This window comes from Strix aluco, chromosome 8, assembly GCF_031877795.1.
Source record: "Strix aluco isolate bStrAlu1 chromosome 8, bStrAlu1.hap1, whole genome shotgun sequence".
Classification (NCBI taxonomy): Eukaryota; Metazoa; Chordata; class Aves; order Strigiformes; family Strigidae; genus Strix; species Strix aluco.
In genome coordinates this window covers 21524256-21538515 of record NC_133938.1, presented here as the reverse complement: position 1 = coordinate 21538515, position 14260 = coordinate 21524256, and the positions used below count along the sequence as shown (strand labels likewise).

The window sequence follows — 14260 nt, the reverse complement described above, 5'->3', positions numbered from 1 at the left end:
TTGATCAGTCTCTTGGGTCCTTGTTGATACAGGTGGAGAACTGTTTTGGTTGTTGTTGTTGTTTTTTTTTTTTTTTACCTTAATCTTCAAAAGGCATTTATTCTTTTGTTGCAAGGTTAAGCATGATTCATGTATCACACTTCAGCTTTCCTGAACCTAACCTCTCTGTAACGAATCATTTCCATGCCATTAATCCTAACACTTTTTTTTTCAGGGTTGTACTTGTGTATGTAGTTGTGAGATTTGTCTTCCTCTGTTTTTCCTGCAAAGAGGAATATCAGAAAAAAAAGTCACATATTCCACAGTTTATTGCATGTTCACTTACTGGAAACCTTGACTCCTTTACCTCTGTGTGTGATTAGTTAAAACTTTAAAGCTAGTTACTCCTCTAATTCTAAATAACTAAATGTTCTGCATTGTGGTATATATGACATGCTAAATATCTAAAAAAGCAGTCATTCCTGATAACATCACTTAGAGGGAATTAACACTATCATAGCTGTAGAACTCTTAATCAGAGAGAAGAGGAAACCATGTAATCTTACAGAGAAAGAGGTGACTGTTTTTCATATAGGAGTGACTTGTTGCTTGCCAGTGGCTGACTTTGGTTGGGGTGTTTTTTTGTTCAGCAAAGCAGATGATCTGTTGTGCAAATACTTGGCTGAGGATGAATATAATTGCTTATTGATCTTCAGCCTGAGTATACTTTTTCTTGTCCCTTCTCAGAATTGCTTATTGCTGGTTCATTAGTTTAACTAGGTATCTTCCTTAGGTGTTTGGTTTTTTTTAAATATTGTTTGGTTTTGGTCTACTAATGATATGTGCTTAGCTTTCCAGACTAACTCTTTCTTTCTCTTGGCCAGACTGCCATATGCACAAGGGCATGACATACTGTTTTCTGTTGTTGTAACAGGTGGTTTTTTAGAGCTAAAGGAGACATCCAAACCTGCCTGTAGGAGGAAGTTCTGGACATCTCTTGGATTTCCCCTCTTTCTTCCTGTATATTCAGATTTTGTGTCCTTGTCTTTCTTGCTCATTATGATTGTTATGAAACTTGTAGGCTGAAGGCTGAGAGTGTGTGTGCATGTTGCAAAAGGGTGTAGGGAGGCACAGTGAGATCCTAGCTGAACTAGGGGCAGCAGATGAGTGAGTGTAAACTTCTATTTTTGGCCATTCCAAACTACAGTTTTAAGTATGAAGTTCTACTGTGTTATAAAAAGAGTTTTACTGTGGTATTTGAGTTAAAGTCCAGAGTTCTTTAATCCAAAATTAAGGAATAATTTCTTAAAGATTGACTTCACTAGAATGTTGACATATTGTACTGTTTTGTCTACAATATGCTTTTGGAGATATTTTCCTAAAAATTCAAAATAAATCTTTAACCACGGAGTGATTGGTGTTATAAAAGTGCTTCCCATCTTCCCTCTGCCTCTTTTGCTGTGTAAGTGGAGAATGTAGAGTGCCACAATGTATTTCCAGATTAAAGGAGGAAAGGAACTTCTCAAGGCAACTGAGTAAGTCTTGTTTGAGGAAGGCTAAATTTTAATATGGAAATTACTATTCTTTATAGAATCTAGCCCTCATTGTTGAATGTTTATAGAGAAGATTGCTCTTCTATGGTTAACTCTGTTTAAAAAATAAAAAATGTTTTAAAAAATTGCTCTTCAGTACAGTACTTCTTTCAGATTTTGGCCTTTTTCATCTCTGCTTCTTCCTCCTTCGCTTCTGAGTCTGGCAAAGAATGTTTCTTGTTTCATTTTAAATCCCTACCACATCCTTTGCTACTTAAACTAGAGTACTAACCTACCCTTTTTCTTGTCTCTGCGGTATGCAGCCTTACCTCTTCTGGCAGCAACTTGTTTTGATGATTTCACTGGTATGTATAAAAGCTGCTTTAATGCCACCATTGTACAGAACCTTAGTTTTTAGCTTCATTAACTTATGAATAAAATTATGTTGATTTTTGACAGTTTGGAGAAGTATTGCAACTAGAAGGAAAGGCTTACTTTAACTTGAAGTTAAAGATACTGTCATAATGTTGTCGTGAGTATTTGGGAGGAGTTGAGTGTAGGATTTTTTTTTTTCTTCTGGTTCCTGAAATGTAACTGTATAACCCCCTTTCCCCTCTGATTTTTTTTTTTTTTTATTTACTGGTGTAAGGTTGCTGAGGAGCACTTATGTTGAAGTACAAATGTAGCATTCCTCTGGATGTTGTGGATGAGAACTTTGGAAAAGTTAATATTGATGACTCTTAGAGAGTGTGTAAAACTAATGACATGCCTTGTCTTTATTTGACTGCTTTTTAGGTATCGGAGTTCAGTCTGAAGTGGCTCTGTGCCTTTCTTATCTTCATGTCCATGCATGCTGTCAGGGAACTTCATAACCTGATACTTGTTATCACTTGGTGCAAAATGGACATGGCTCTTCCAGAAGACAGGCCTACTTGCCTGGTGTATGTCCTACTAGAGCTGATAACCCCACTTCTTGTGCCTAAGGACTGAAAAGAAGTTTCTCTGTTCACCCAACCTTTTGGATGTGCAAATTCTTGTTGGCTAAGGCGTTCTGTAAACAGCGATACAACTGTAAACCGTGCATAATGCTGAGTTAACAAAACACCACAGCTTTTTTGAAAACAGTATTGTGGCAGAGCAAAACACTGTATGATGAATGCTGGGATTAGGGGTTCATATAACTCTTTTAGACTCTTGGGTCCTACTACCCCACATGTTTTTCACGCATGCTGTTCCCTTAATGAGAGTGTGACAAGTGGTGATACTGTTTGACTAATTGTCTGGAGGACCAATATCCATAAGGAAGAGTTCAAAGAAAGTCTTCTGCTTGTCTCAACAAACATATATTTCTTTGTCTAAATCTTTATACCAAATTCTCACTGTTTTGTGTGTATGAAATCTGTATCTGACATTTGGCAACCTTAGTTTCCCTGCAGAAAGAAGAACTTGTTGCCTGGGAAGTATTTGTCATATGCAAAGAAATAGACACGAGTTGTGGAAACTAAAGGCAGTCTGCAACGATGCACAGTTTGGAGCTCTGATTAATAAAGAGTGGGCTTCGTACTAGCTGTGTAGTTCCTCAGTACTGTGGACCTTTATATGTCAATGAAACATGTTTTAAGATCCATCAGTCCTGTGCACATGTTTAAGGAACTTGGGATTTTGTTTTGAGAGAGAGAATAGGAGAGGTGTAAGCAAAAGAAATTTTAAAAGTGATGTCAAAATGCAATGAGAGAAATAATCCACCCGGTGGATGGAGAGATCCATGTATTATTATCTGTACTCTTGATGGCTTGAAACATGGTATCTGTGAACATTTCTTGCGAAGTCTGGCAGTTACCAGAAGCACGCATTCCTTTTAGCTTCTGCATCTGGGAATGGTGTCTTCTCATGCCTGCTTTTGTTGTAAACATATTTTTAAATTTTAGTATTCAACTGACTCCTCTAAAGGTGAGTGGTGACCTCTAATGTGTTTATTGTATTTAATTGCCTGTAATTCTTATTTTGCATAGATGGAGCTGCCTGGCCTTGCTTTTGCTGTTTGGATGTTTATTTGCTTCTATGCATCTGTGGATGGCTATCCAAGTGGAAAAGTAAGAGAAGCCTGCACTAGTATGATACCTTGTCATGGTAGCTCTCCACAACTGTTACCTGAGCACACCATTACTGTGAATAGGACTGAATTTAAACCAGGGGACAACATAGAAGGTATTGTCACTTACAGCTGAAGAGTTTACTTTACTGTTTCTTTGTGTTTTAGCATGTCTTTACTTGGTTAGCTACACTAGATCCATCTAAGCAGTTGAATCTTGCTTAGGTGATCCACTTATTCAGTACTTGTAAAATGAGCTTCTGGTGGTCATTGCTGAAATATTTCATTTTTCCTCTGGAAGATATTTCAGCTTCCTTTTTATTTTTTTTCTTGCTTCAGTTCACCTGTCTGGACCAGATTTTGAAGGATTTTTCATTCAAGCCCGGGATGCAGAACACCTGGATAGCCCTGCAGTTGGTTCCTTCATGTTAGTTGACCGGAGACTTTCTCAGCTTCTGACATGTGGCCGTACCAAGGTATAGTCTAGTGTCTTAAAATGGGACGTCAGGCACTGAGGTGTTTGTACTAGACCATGTCTGTAATAGGACAGAGCTAAGCTATGTAATCTTTTAGTTCAGACTCTCAGAAAATTGGTCCAACTTGCAATATAGAGGCACGGCTCACTGCAACTCTATCAGACTATTCTTACAAGCCACTTAAACTATGGTGATGGAAGGCTATTGACTGCTGCAAGAAGATGCAGCATTCATAACAATTTTTATTTGTGCACAGTGAATGTACTGTATTCCTGGATATTGTACTTAATATTAAAAAGAGGAGAGCGTACTCTGTTTGCTTTGAAGAGGAGAGTTATCAATCATTTACCATGCTTGTTAGGACAGAGAAAATGTCTTAGGACAGAGAAAATGTCTTAGAACAAGAAAAGTTTAGGGCAGTTACTGTGGTGAACAAACACTAAAATAGGCTATTATCTTTAGTGTTGCTCCATCAGTTACTGTTAATGGAGCCTTCTTATTAACAGGTTAGATCACAATCTTCGATATCAGTTTTAGATAAATTGATTCTGCTTCATGTGCAAGAGATGTGAACTCTAGTGTTTCAGCAACTGCCTTGAACTTCATGAACATGCACAGTGTCATCAGAGCTGGTGTAGACCAAGTTCTTAATGTGCCTAGATGTATTGTTTTTCTATCCCCTTCTACCACCTGCCACCCAGTGGCATCCAATTAATGCATTCATCAGTGCTGTAAAGCCATGGGGATGTCTGGATCGTGCCCTCTGTGCTCAGAGGACTTAGTTCAGTGCTGTGTCTGATATGTTTATCTTGTGCAAATAGCTGTCTGACCCCAAGACTATTCTTGATTTTTGTCCTCGGGAATACTAATTCTGTTCTCTCTGTACAGTCATTGCACTGTCCCTTCATGCTCTTACTACCAAAAAATGGAGCATTATTTTACTATCAAAAAACTGAAGGGTTATCACACCATTTCTGCATAAATGCTGCAGGCACCTCTCATCACTGGAGTCTTCTGGATTGAAAGACCTCTAGTTGTTCCTTTAAGGCTAGAAGTTTGTTAGTATATATAAGTTTCAGTGGTAGACTTCATCTGAGTTGATGGTGACTGGGATCATGAGGAAAAGCCAGTTGCACTGCATCTGTGCAGTGTAACAGTGTGGTGTCTGTTTAGGATTTAGCTGCAGCCTATGATGACTGTTTGTTAGCTGAAATCTCCTTAGTGCATATCCACTGTGTAACTCTTGATATGTGTGTGTTTTCAGAATTCAGCTGTCAGTCACACAAATAAAGCAAAAAAGAAACACATAAAAGTTTATTGGATTGCTCCTGGAAATGCACCAAAACGTGTACAGTTTCTGTAAGTAAATCTAGTATTAGTTCTAGTTTTATTAACATGCAAATAAGGTAAACCTGTAGCATTCTCTGTTTTGATTATTGGTCAACAACTGAGAAGTATCCTTGAACTAATGGCCTGAAAAGTCAACACCTCTTGCTCGCTGTGGAGTTTACACTAATGCAGACACTTGTTCTTTAGGGAAAGCCTGGAGGTGATTATTTTCATTTTTGTGGGGAGAGTAGAAGGGGATTTGGAGATTGGTTTCTTTAGTATTTCTAGTTAACTGCTCACTTCTCATGCCTGTAAGATACAGTGTTAAGAATCTTTTTCTGTGCTTGTACCTAACAAAATGGTATGCATACCCTCTGTTATACTACTAGGTTTTTGAGAACTAATGAATAAAAGCTATGCAACTCTCCTCTGAGGTTGTAATCTGTGCCGTAGACATGAATGTTTCTTATATCCAGTGGAACATGAAGTAGTATGTTTTAAAATTATTTTTCCACTGAGATTTCAGATATTTTCCTACTTTAATCCCTGAAATGGTAGAGGTCTGCATAAAGATGGGGGTTTTGCAAATAAGTTGTACAAACTATAGAAGCTTTTCCTTGTTTTAAAGTAACAATCAACTGTTGATGTATTCAGTAATGACTCTCTGTGTGTTGTGTTTAAGAGCCACAGTTGTAAAGAAATACAAGACTTTCTGGGTGAAGATTCCTGGTCCCATTGTTTCTCAGCCTAATGTACCATCCCCAACAACACCCTTGCATGCAACATCAGAGGCTATGTCAACTTCACACCTGATTTCCTACTTATCAAAGCCAGTAAGTAATTGTAACCTGAATAATGCTATCTTTAATGCTTGTAATCAATGGAATTTAATAAAATCACATTGATACAGCCTATTAACAGAGAGATGATGGATGAGTAACTTGGATATCAGAGACCAAGAACATAGACAGGTACTGTCTTGTGTTAGTTGAGTTGCCTGAAACTTGTGTGGGTTAAATGTCACACCACACACGGGTCAGAAGGTTGATAAAACATTTAGAACTTAATGATCAGAAAATATTATGCATGCCTGGGAAGAGAGATGGGAGACGACTTGCTCTGGTCTTCACTAATAACTTCCTATTTAGTAACTGGAGGCTCAGAAACTTCATTCTGTGAGTTCTTCTGTGTTACTGACATCTACTGATTCTTGACTGGATTGAGCAAGCATCACTATTTGATCCAGAATAAGTGTGACTTTTAATCCAGGTATTTTCTCATTGTGTATCATTGGAATTCCTACTTTAAAAAGGAAATGAAAAGCTGGTCTTCCCGTCTTTTATCCCTCATCCTACAGCTGATATTACCTCTCTAAAAATTAAACCAAAGGAAGTTTTTATCTAAAGTTTTTTTTTTCGAAGTTATTCTATCACAATATCTTTAAAGTGAAAATTCAACTTGAGTAAAAGCACAGCTTGGAACTCACCATCATTTTACCTGCTAGTCCTGGGGTAATTGTACGGATAGGTTAAAAGATTAGTATGTAGACAAGGTGGCATTTCTTTGCTGTTCCTTGTATGCTTGCTTCTAGAACGGGGTAGAAGGGGAGGAAGAGGAGGGGACACTCATTGCTTATGACTTGATTGTTTGCTTAATTGTCTAGTTTAATGCATCAGGTTGTGGAAGTATGAAGTTCTGCATTAGGAACCCTTCAAACTGTGATCCTGAAAGTGCTTCCTGTTTTTTTCTGTCCTTCCAACAAGAGAAGAGTTCAGTATTTATTGAAATGAGTGGTCCAAGTGAAGGATATTTAGCATTTGCATTGTCCCATGACCAGTGGATGGTGAGTGTCCTATTTTAATTCTTTAGTTGCTTTTGTGATCTTAGTATACTGTCTAGCAAAACTTGCATATGGAAAACTGAAATGCTGGTAGATGTCACACAAAGTAACTTCTCTCCCATAGCACCGAGGCACAGATTGCATTTTATAGGTGGATATTCAGTTCTAGTTCAGGATTGACCATTTACAGTCAAACTTCCTTGTTTTAGCAGAATCCACCTTATCTGATTGCACAGTAGCTGACCAAAATTTCTGGTTATATCAGTCTTTGTTACCTAGCTAAAAACCCTCACCTGCCAGAAGCTGAGTTGCTATGCTTTCTGAAAACCATTTGCATTTCATCATTGTTTGTGCAGGAGAGACTCCATTCAATTTAAAAAAAAGTGTTGAGAGACCCTTTTTTCTAATTGGTGTTAAAGTGAAGGGACAATGCTGTTGACAGATGCATAATCCATAAACTAAGTGTTGCACAAAGGAGATGCTATTTACATTCATGTCCCTAACACAAGAACACTTGATTCTTAACAATACTTGTCTTCACAGCTATGAGGAAAACAAACTTTTAACTAAAGAGGGTTTTTAAATAACATCAACATCCATCTCTGTCTTGTCTGGTTAATTTAGTAAATTCTAAATAGCTAAAGAAACTTCTGATAATATGGTTGTTACCTTGGGAGCGGTGGAGTATAAATCATAATGTGCCTTACTATGTGTCATCTTTGACGTAATGTGGTTCCTCTGTAATGCTGAAGTGTTTGAAAGCTGGGGAATAATAGCTTGACAGCTAGAGAAATCTGTCTCGGGTCTTGTTGCATATATTAAATCAGAGAGCTTTTGACGACTGCCAGTAGTAGTTTTTATTGGGCTATAAATACCTTGTTCTTTTAAACTCTCTAGGGTGGTGATGATGCATATCTGTGTGTTAATGAGGACCACCATGTTTACGTAAGCACTGCCTATCTGAAGGGGCGAAGTCCTCCTGTTTTGTATTCAGAGGTACATTTGAAAACAACTAAGACACTTCCACAAATGTAGGTTTGAAGTAACGAACGGTATGCTGCTGCTTTGTGCTTTTATTTTGCACAGCAGTTTTAAATAGTAAAGTGATCCATAACACTTTAAGGTGATGTTGGTTGGGCTCCTACTTCCTGGTAAATGTTTGGAAGTCTGAATTTAATTTTTAAAAATGAGTCATGCGATGGGAGCTCACTCTATTGAGGAACTCTTTTATGCCCATTATTACTCAGTTCTTTTGCTAGAGCTGCAGCTGCAATTGGTACATCTTGGGTTAAAGGTTGAAAGGGAAGGGGAAGTTGTTATGGGCTGGAAAAAATGCTGGTAATAAGTTCAACCCTTATGCTGCTGTGTTGACTTACTGACATACCTTCTAAGTTGGTAAGCAAGAGATTTTTATCTCTCCCACCGCGATCACTGCCATTCTTGGTTTGTGCACCAGTGACACTCTTGTCTTTTGCAGGCTTACTTTTAAGCCAATTGCTCTGCCCTTCTGAAAAGACTGAGTATGAAATGTCTCCTATTTCACAGAATGCCCTTGAAGATGTGTCATGGAGGCTTGTGGATGGTGTTCTTCAGTGTTCTTTCAGAAGGAGTATTTGTCTTCCTGCTTACAAAGGGAGATTTAATCTGGATGGCAGTTACTACATCTTTCTGGCAGATGGGGAAGCTAGTGAAGGTAAACTTGACTTACATATGATTGCTTTTCTTTGAACAGCTCTAAATGAGTTAGTAACCCTTATGTAAGATACAGTTTAGCTGAGAATTAATATCTGAACTAAGGTTTTCCAAGTTTGAAGCACTTAATCCAGTCTCTGTACTGCCTCTCTGGATCATGGGTTTGCTTTTACAAGCTGTAGTAAACTCACTCATATGCGTGTGTTGTATGCCCCCTTGATGCTAGGAACTGGTAGCTTCTTGAGAGCTGGCCACATCTTTTTAAAATGGAGATTGGCATCAAAGGGAATTATTCTTCACGTCTTGTGTGTGTAGTGGAGGAAGCTATTTTCTGTAGAGGGGTGAGTTGGTTCTTGTACATTAAGTATGCAAGACAGCTTAGGTTCATCTTAAGTTCTTGTCATATTGTGTGTCAGAAATTTAGTTTGTATGATTATGCTCAGTGGTCACAACAGGGCTTGCATTCATAAATAAGGAGCAGGCACGCTTACAAGTGAAGTGGCTTTCATCAGCCATAAATAAACCACTATCTCACTGCTTAGGTGGACTAATATATAAGCATCGTCGTCAGCCTCTGATCACCAATGGAATGTACAATGTCACAGGCCTTCCTCAGGATATTGGAGGTTCCCGGTCCCCTCAACTTCTCAAGGCTCATGGTAAGCTGCAACTTCTAGTTTTGTCTTTCAGTTCAAGGCTTGCCGAGACTGCAAAGTTTAATTTTTCCTCACTATTGCAGAGTAGGTATTTCCTCTTGTCTTTCTGGCACTCATGTTACATATACTGTTGGCTAGCAAGATCTGAGACTGTGAAGACAGAGTAAAGTTATTAGTAATTTTTAAAGAACAGCATTATAAGATAATTTTTGCCCAGAAAAATGAACCTGCATTTGCCTTTTCTCTTAAATTTATAATTAGGACTTGTTCTTGTTTACCTCTTTCTCTCTGGTTTAATTTGTTCTAGTTGTGTTATTGGTTTAATTCTATTTGAAATGAGAAACCCCTCAGCTTGACACTTCAGAGCCATTGAAGTTGAGAATTTTTTCTCTCACAGTACTGGACTTTAAATGAGGCCCATGAAGAACTATCACTCATTCTTTGTCAAACTGTAAAAAATGTCACTTTTCATCCTCTGATGTTAAGTTGGTGACAGAACATCATCTCTCACCAGTATGTACTGACTGTACTGGTGCGTATGAAATGTGCAGTAGCTAGAGCTGCTCTGTTGTGCTGTGTGGACATAGTATGATTATCTTTTATATGGATGTTTTTGCCCTCTAGGAAGGTAAATGCTATAAAATCGTAGTCTGAACCAGCTGATTAAAAACTTAACACTGGTAAATTCTGACCACGTGCATAAGGACTAAACTATTACACAGTCTTTGAAGCTGTATTCATATGCAGCTAAATTACTCATGTTTACCTTGTATTTTTTCAATTTTCAGGAGCACTAATGTTTGTTGCTTGGATTACTGCAGTTAGTATTGGTGTTATTGTTGCACGATTCTTCAAACCTGTCTGGTCTCATTCATTCTTGTTTGGAAAGGAGATGTGGTTTCAGGTGGGCAAAATATCCCCATATCTCCAGCTGTGTTTTCTAGCTTTATTGTAAGCAGAACTATGAACCTATGGGATCTAAGAAATAAGAGATTAAACTTGGTGTGATTTTTACCTTTCTTTAATCTTAAAATGTAGCAATTACAAGTCAGAAGTTCACCTACTTTATAGGAAAAGCAAAGTCTAAAGAGAATGCTAAGAACACCTTTAACTGTACATCTGTTACATGTATTTTAATAGCATATTAAGAAAGCTGTAGAGTTTCTAAAAGCAAACTTAACTTTTCTAGGTGCATCGTATACTTATGTTGACCGCAGTCATGCTTACGAGCATTTCTTTTGTGTTACCTTTTATATATCGAGGAGGCTGGAGCCAAGTAAGTGTGTGCTTTATTTTGTTTAACTCAGATGTAAAGGTTGGACCAAATGAATGAGAAGGAGGTCCACTGATGACTAACATGTTGCAACTTTTGCTGAGGAAATTGCTGTGAAAACTGTCCTTAAGTAGGCTGATTTCGAATCCTAACAACGCAGAAGAGGAATGTTACCTCCTTTACAATTGACAAACTTCAGTACTTTTCTTCCTTCCTCTTTCTCCCAAATCAAGTCCTTACAGTTTCTTTATGCACTGAATAAGTCGTCTTCCCATTTATTTAGAGAACTTGAATTTGGGAAAGGAGTGAGGAGGTAAACCTGCTGGGAGTAAGTGTTGTTATGAACTTGGACATGAGTAACTCTATCCAGAGGTTAAGCGTAGTCTGGAACATTAGATAGAGATTGTATACCCGTTGCTGTCACCTGTATACTATTTGGTACAAGGTGATATCAGAAATAGGAATGTCTGAAGAGTATCTGAGTTAAAGGTGGGAGAATGTGGTCACAGATGCAAGCTAGGAACTAGGGAAATTGTGTAAAATGTTTTAGGGTTAAGATTAGAACAGATAGGGTGGAGGGGAGACCAGTGCTGGAAGGAGTTATGAAATAGGCCTCTCCTGAAGCCCCAGGATTGAGTATGAAGAGCTTGGAGCATAGTTTCTACAGTCATATTGCTCTCTGGTCTTCAGCTGGTAGAATTTCTCAGTACATCAAAAAGGTGGGACAAACCCTGGGCAAACTTACCAGTATCTCATGCTGCCAAGGAGAACCATCTCCATCCAGCTGCAGGGCAGCTTAATGTGTCCTGTCACCTCTGCCAGTCTAAACACAGTGCTGCTCAATCACTGTAACTTACTAATACAATCATACATAAAATTGTCAACTTTTTGCTGTTTTTTCTGTATCTTTATATAGATAAGATAATAAAGAAAAATGTCCTGTGTTTAGCAAGCAGGTTTTCATCCCTATCTCGGCTGTACTGTGATGGCTCTGACAATCTTTCAACCACTTATGGCAGGTTTCAGACCATCTCATCATGCGCCAAGGTACTTGTAACTAACTTATTAAGTTACAGCTACAGGAATTAAATATGCCTGTTTCTTGAGAAGTTCTTTTTACATTGAAAAGATATCTTTAAATCAGGTAACACTGTTCTTTGATTTTTATGCCCCCTCCCCAACATAATAAAATGCTTTTCATTCTTTTGTAGGAGGCAATTGTTTAACTGGTTTCACTGGAGTGCTGGTACAACAGCTAGAATACTAGCTGGTGAGTAGGAGTAATAGTTGTAACCCCTTTTTAAGTGATTTAAAGGAACTTTGTTCACTGTCTGGACTATTGCTTGTCTAGAATATCTATGAATATCTAGTCCAGGCATCTCTGAAGATTCTTGCTGGCCATCTTCTTTGTGAGTTTTAAGAGGCCATCGGATACAGCTTTAGGGAGAAAAAGTGGCTATGTAAAACCAAAGAGATTACAGACAAATCTGAAAGATATCTCTATAATGAGGACCTGTAATTCCTTTTTGTCTTGGAAGATTTGAGGATAGTGTTCTTACAGTAATGTAGTTCAACGTTATTTAATGGGAGAGGGGAAACTCATTTACAGAACCAGAAGCTGGGCTTAATTCTATTAATAGTGACAAGTTTCCACAGGCAGCTTAAGCATAGATGTTGTGGTGACTGTGGTATTGTTGTTAGTCATAAATGCTAGTGTTTGTGTGAGGGCACTGAGCAGGATGAAATTTATCTTGGCCTTCTGCTTTTCTCCCTGCCTGCCTCCTCACACTGCCAAAAAAACCCCTTTCAGCTGCATGGGACTCCTTTAACCTCATTCCCCAAGCAGTTAGTTACAGGCAGTTCGTGGGAAATGTATTGCCAAAGGTGTTGAGAGCTTTTTTTTAATTACCTTGACACAGCACTCTTAGTGTGTTTTTTCTATCTTGTTATTACTGACTAGTGGTGACTATGTTCTTGGGAATGGATCTACCAGCACTTGATCTACCAGACCCATGGGACACTTACACAATGATTGGTTTTGTAGCTTGGCATGTTGGTACTGATGTTCTTCTGGAAATACACAGCTACTGTCTCGTACGTAAAGGTATGAACCCAACAAAACTCCTGTTGTTACCTTGCTTGCTGGAGATTGTGCACAAAATGTAACCATGGATTGAATTTTGGGAGGTGTTCTTTGGCCTCTAACTTGGAAGCTGAAAGGGAATAACTCTCAAGTAATAGTGTCGTATCTTCTGTACAAACTAATATGGGAGTAAACCAGTTTTCAAGACCAAAGTGTTCTAGAAAAATTGGTTTTGTGCCATTTTAAATAGTAGCCTCTTATTTCTCAAACTAGAGTTCATAGGGGAAAACTGAAAAGTGTAAGTGTTTTTGAAGAATCTGTCACTGTTTACCATGATTTTGATCCCAGGTGGGTAGTTAAGATCCAGGTTAAGTCATGCAGATTTAGTCTGCATTTTATTGTGACAAATTGCTGTTATGAATGGTTGTTATTGCATGAGCAAAATGATCAGAAACTTGAGTACGAATGCTTGAAATTTTGAGTGAACAGGGGAATGAAGGTGAAATCCTGACTCCAGTATGTCTAGTGAAGAGACTGGTAGAAACTTCATTGGAAATTCTTAGCTTCATTGGCTGGTCTCACTGAGAGGAGATGACTGTGCACATGTAATGGCCTGTATCTAAGGCAGAGGTGAGACATCTGCAGAATTGAAGAAGCATGATTAGTTAAGAGGCTACATAAGGTGGCACGTGGGGAAGGAGTGATTATTAAAGAAGTGAATTTAAATTTAATTGCAGTAATTACTTCCTAGAAATAGAGAAATGAACCTGAAATGTTTGAACAATGAATGTTCTCATATTGGCTAATAGAAAATACTTAATGAAATCTAGTTATCTTAAAATGAAAAGGAAAAGGTTTTAGATCAAACAACTGTTTTGTTCAGCTCAAAACTCAGTGTTTTGATGATTTGCTCTAGCAAAAGAGACAAAATGTTTTGCGACTTCAATGTGCAGAAGTTACTTTTTGTAGGTCAGCTCCAGAATAATTTTTGACTTGAGCTGTGTGTGTGATGGTGCAGGTCATGAAATATCAAATAAGACTCCCAAGGGCTTTTCAAATTCAATGCTGTATAAGACTTAGTTACTTAGTCACAGGATCATGACTTCTGCAGCATAAAAATGAAGAAAATCACCCTTCCTCTTAAGAGACTTTTTTTTCTTCCCACTAACAGTTGAAGTCATAGAGGATGACAGAGTACAGATACTGCAGTCACTCACATCTGCAGAAGCAGAAGTAAGTCACAACTTTCTAAGTAACTGCTATGAGATGGGATGATTCTTCGTTTAAACCAATAAAAAGACTGACACT

At 38.1% G+C, this 14260-nt stretch overlaps 1 protein-coding gene across 10 annotated transcripts in view; it reads left to right on the top strand.

The window, feature by feature from the left end:
• FRRS1 (ferric chelate reductase 1) overlaps nt 1-14260 on the top strand; it is a 33979-nt gene that overhangs the window by 14314 nt on the left and 5405 nt on the right. For 5 of the 10 annotated variants that reach the window (XM_074832589.1, XM_074832583.1, XM_074832584.1 and 2 more), the window contains 14 exons: nt 3524-3719; nt 3943-4079; nt 5344-5438; nt 6091-6241; nt 7072-7251; nt 8146-8244; nt 8794-8941; nt 9483-9599; nt 10385-10500; nt 10786-10872; nt 11819-11916; nt 12081-12139; nt 12830-12973; nt 14124-14185. In XM_074832589.1, the coding sequence (XP_074688690.1) occupies nt 3524-3719; nt 3943-4079; nt 5344-5438; nt 6091-6241; nt 7072-7251; nt 8146-8244; nt 8794-8941; nt 9483-9599; nt 10385-10500; nt 10786-10872; nt 11819-11916; nt 12081-12139; nt 12830-12973; nt 14124-14185 (1689 nt within the window). Of the gene's footprint in view, nt 1-10; nt 33-585; nt 1000-1538; nt 1877-1900; nt 2453-3523; nt 3720-3942; nt 4080-5343; nt 5439-6090; nt 6242-7071; nt 7252-8145; nt 8245-8793; nt 8942-9482; nt 9600-10384; nt 10501-10785; nt 10873-11818; nt 11917-12080; nt 12140-12829; nt 12974-14123; nt 14186-14260 lie in introns of those variants that run through there. The other 5 variants (XM_074832580.1, XM_074832590.1, XM_074832581.1 and 2 more) reach the window with 5 other exon arrangements.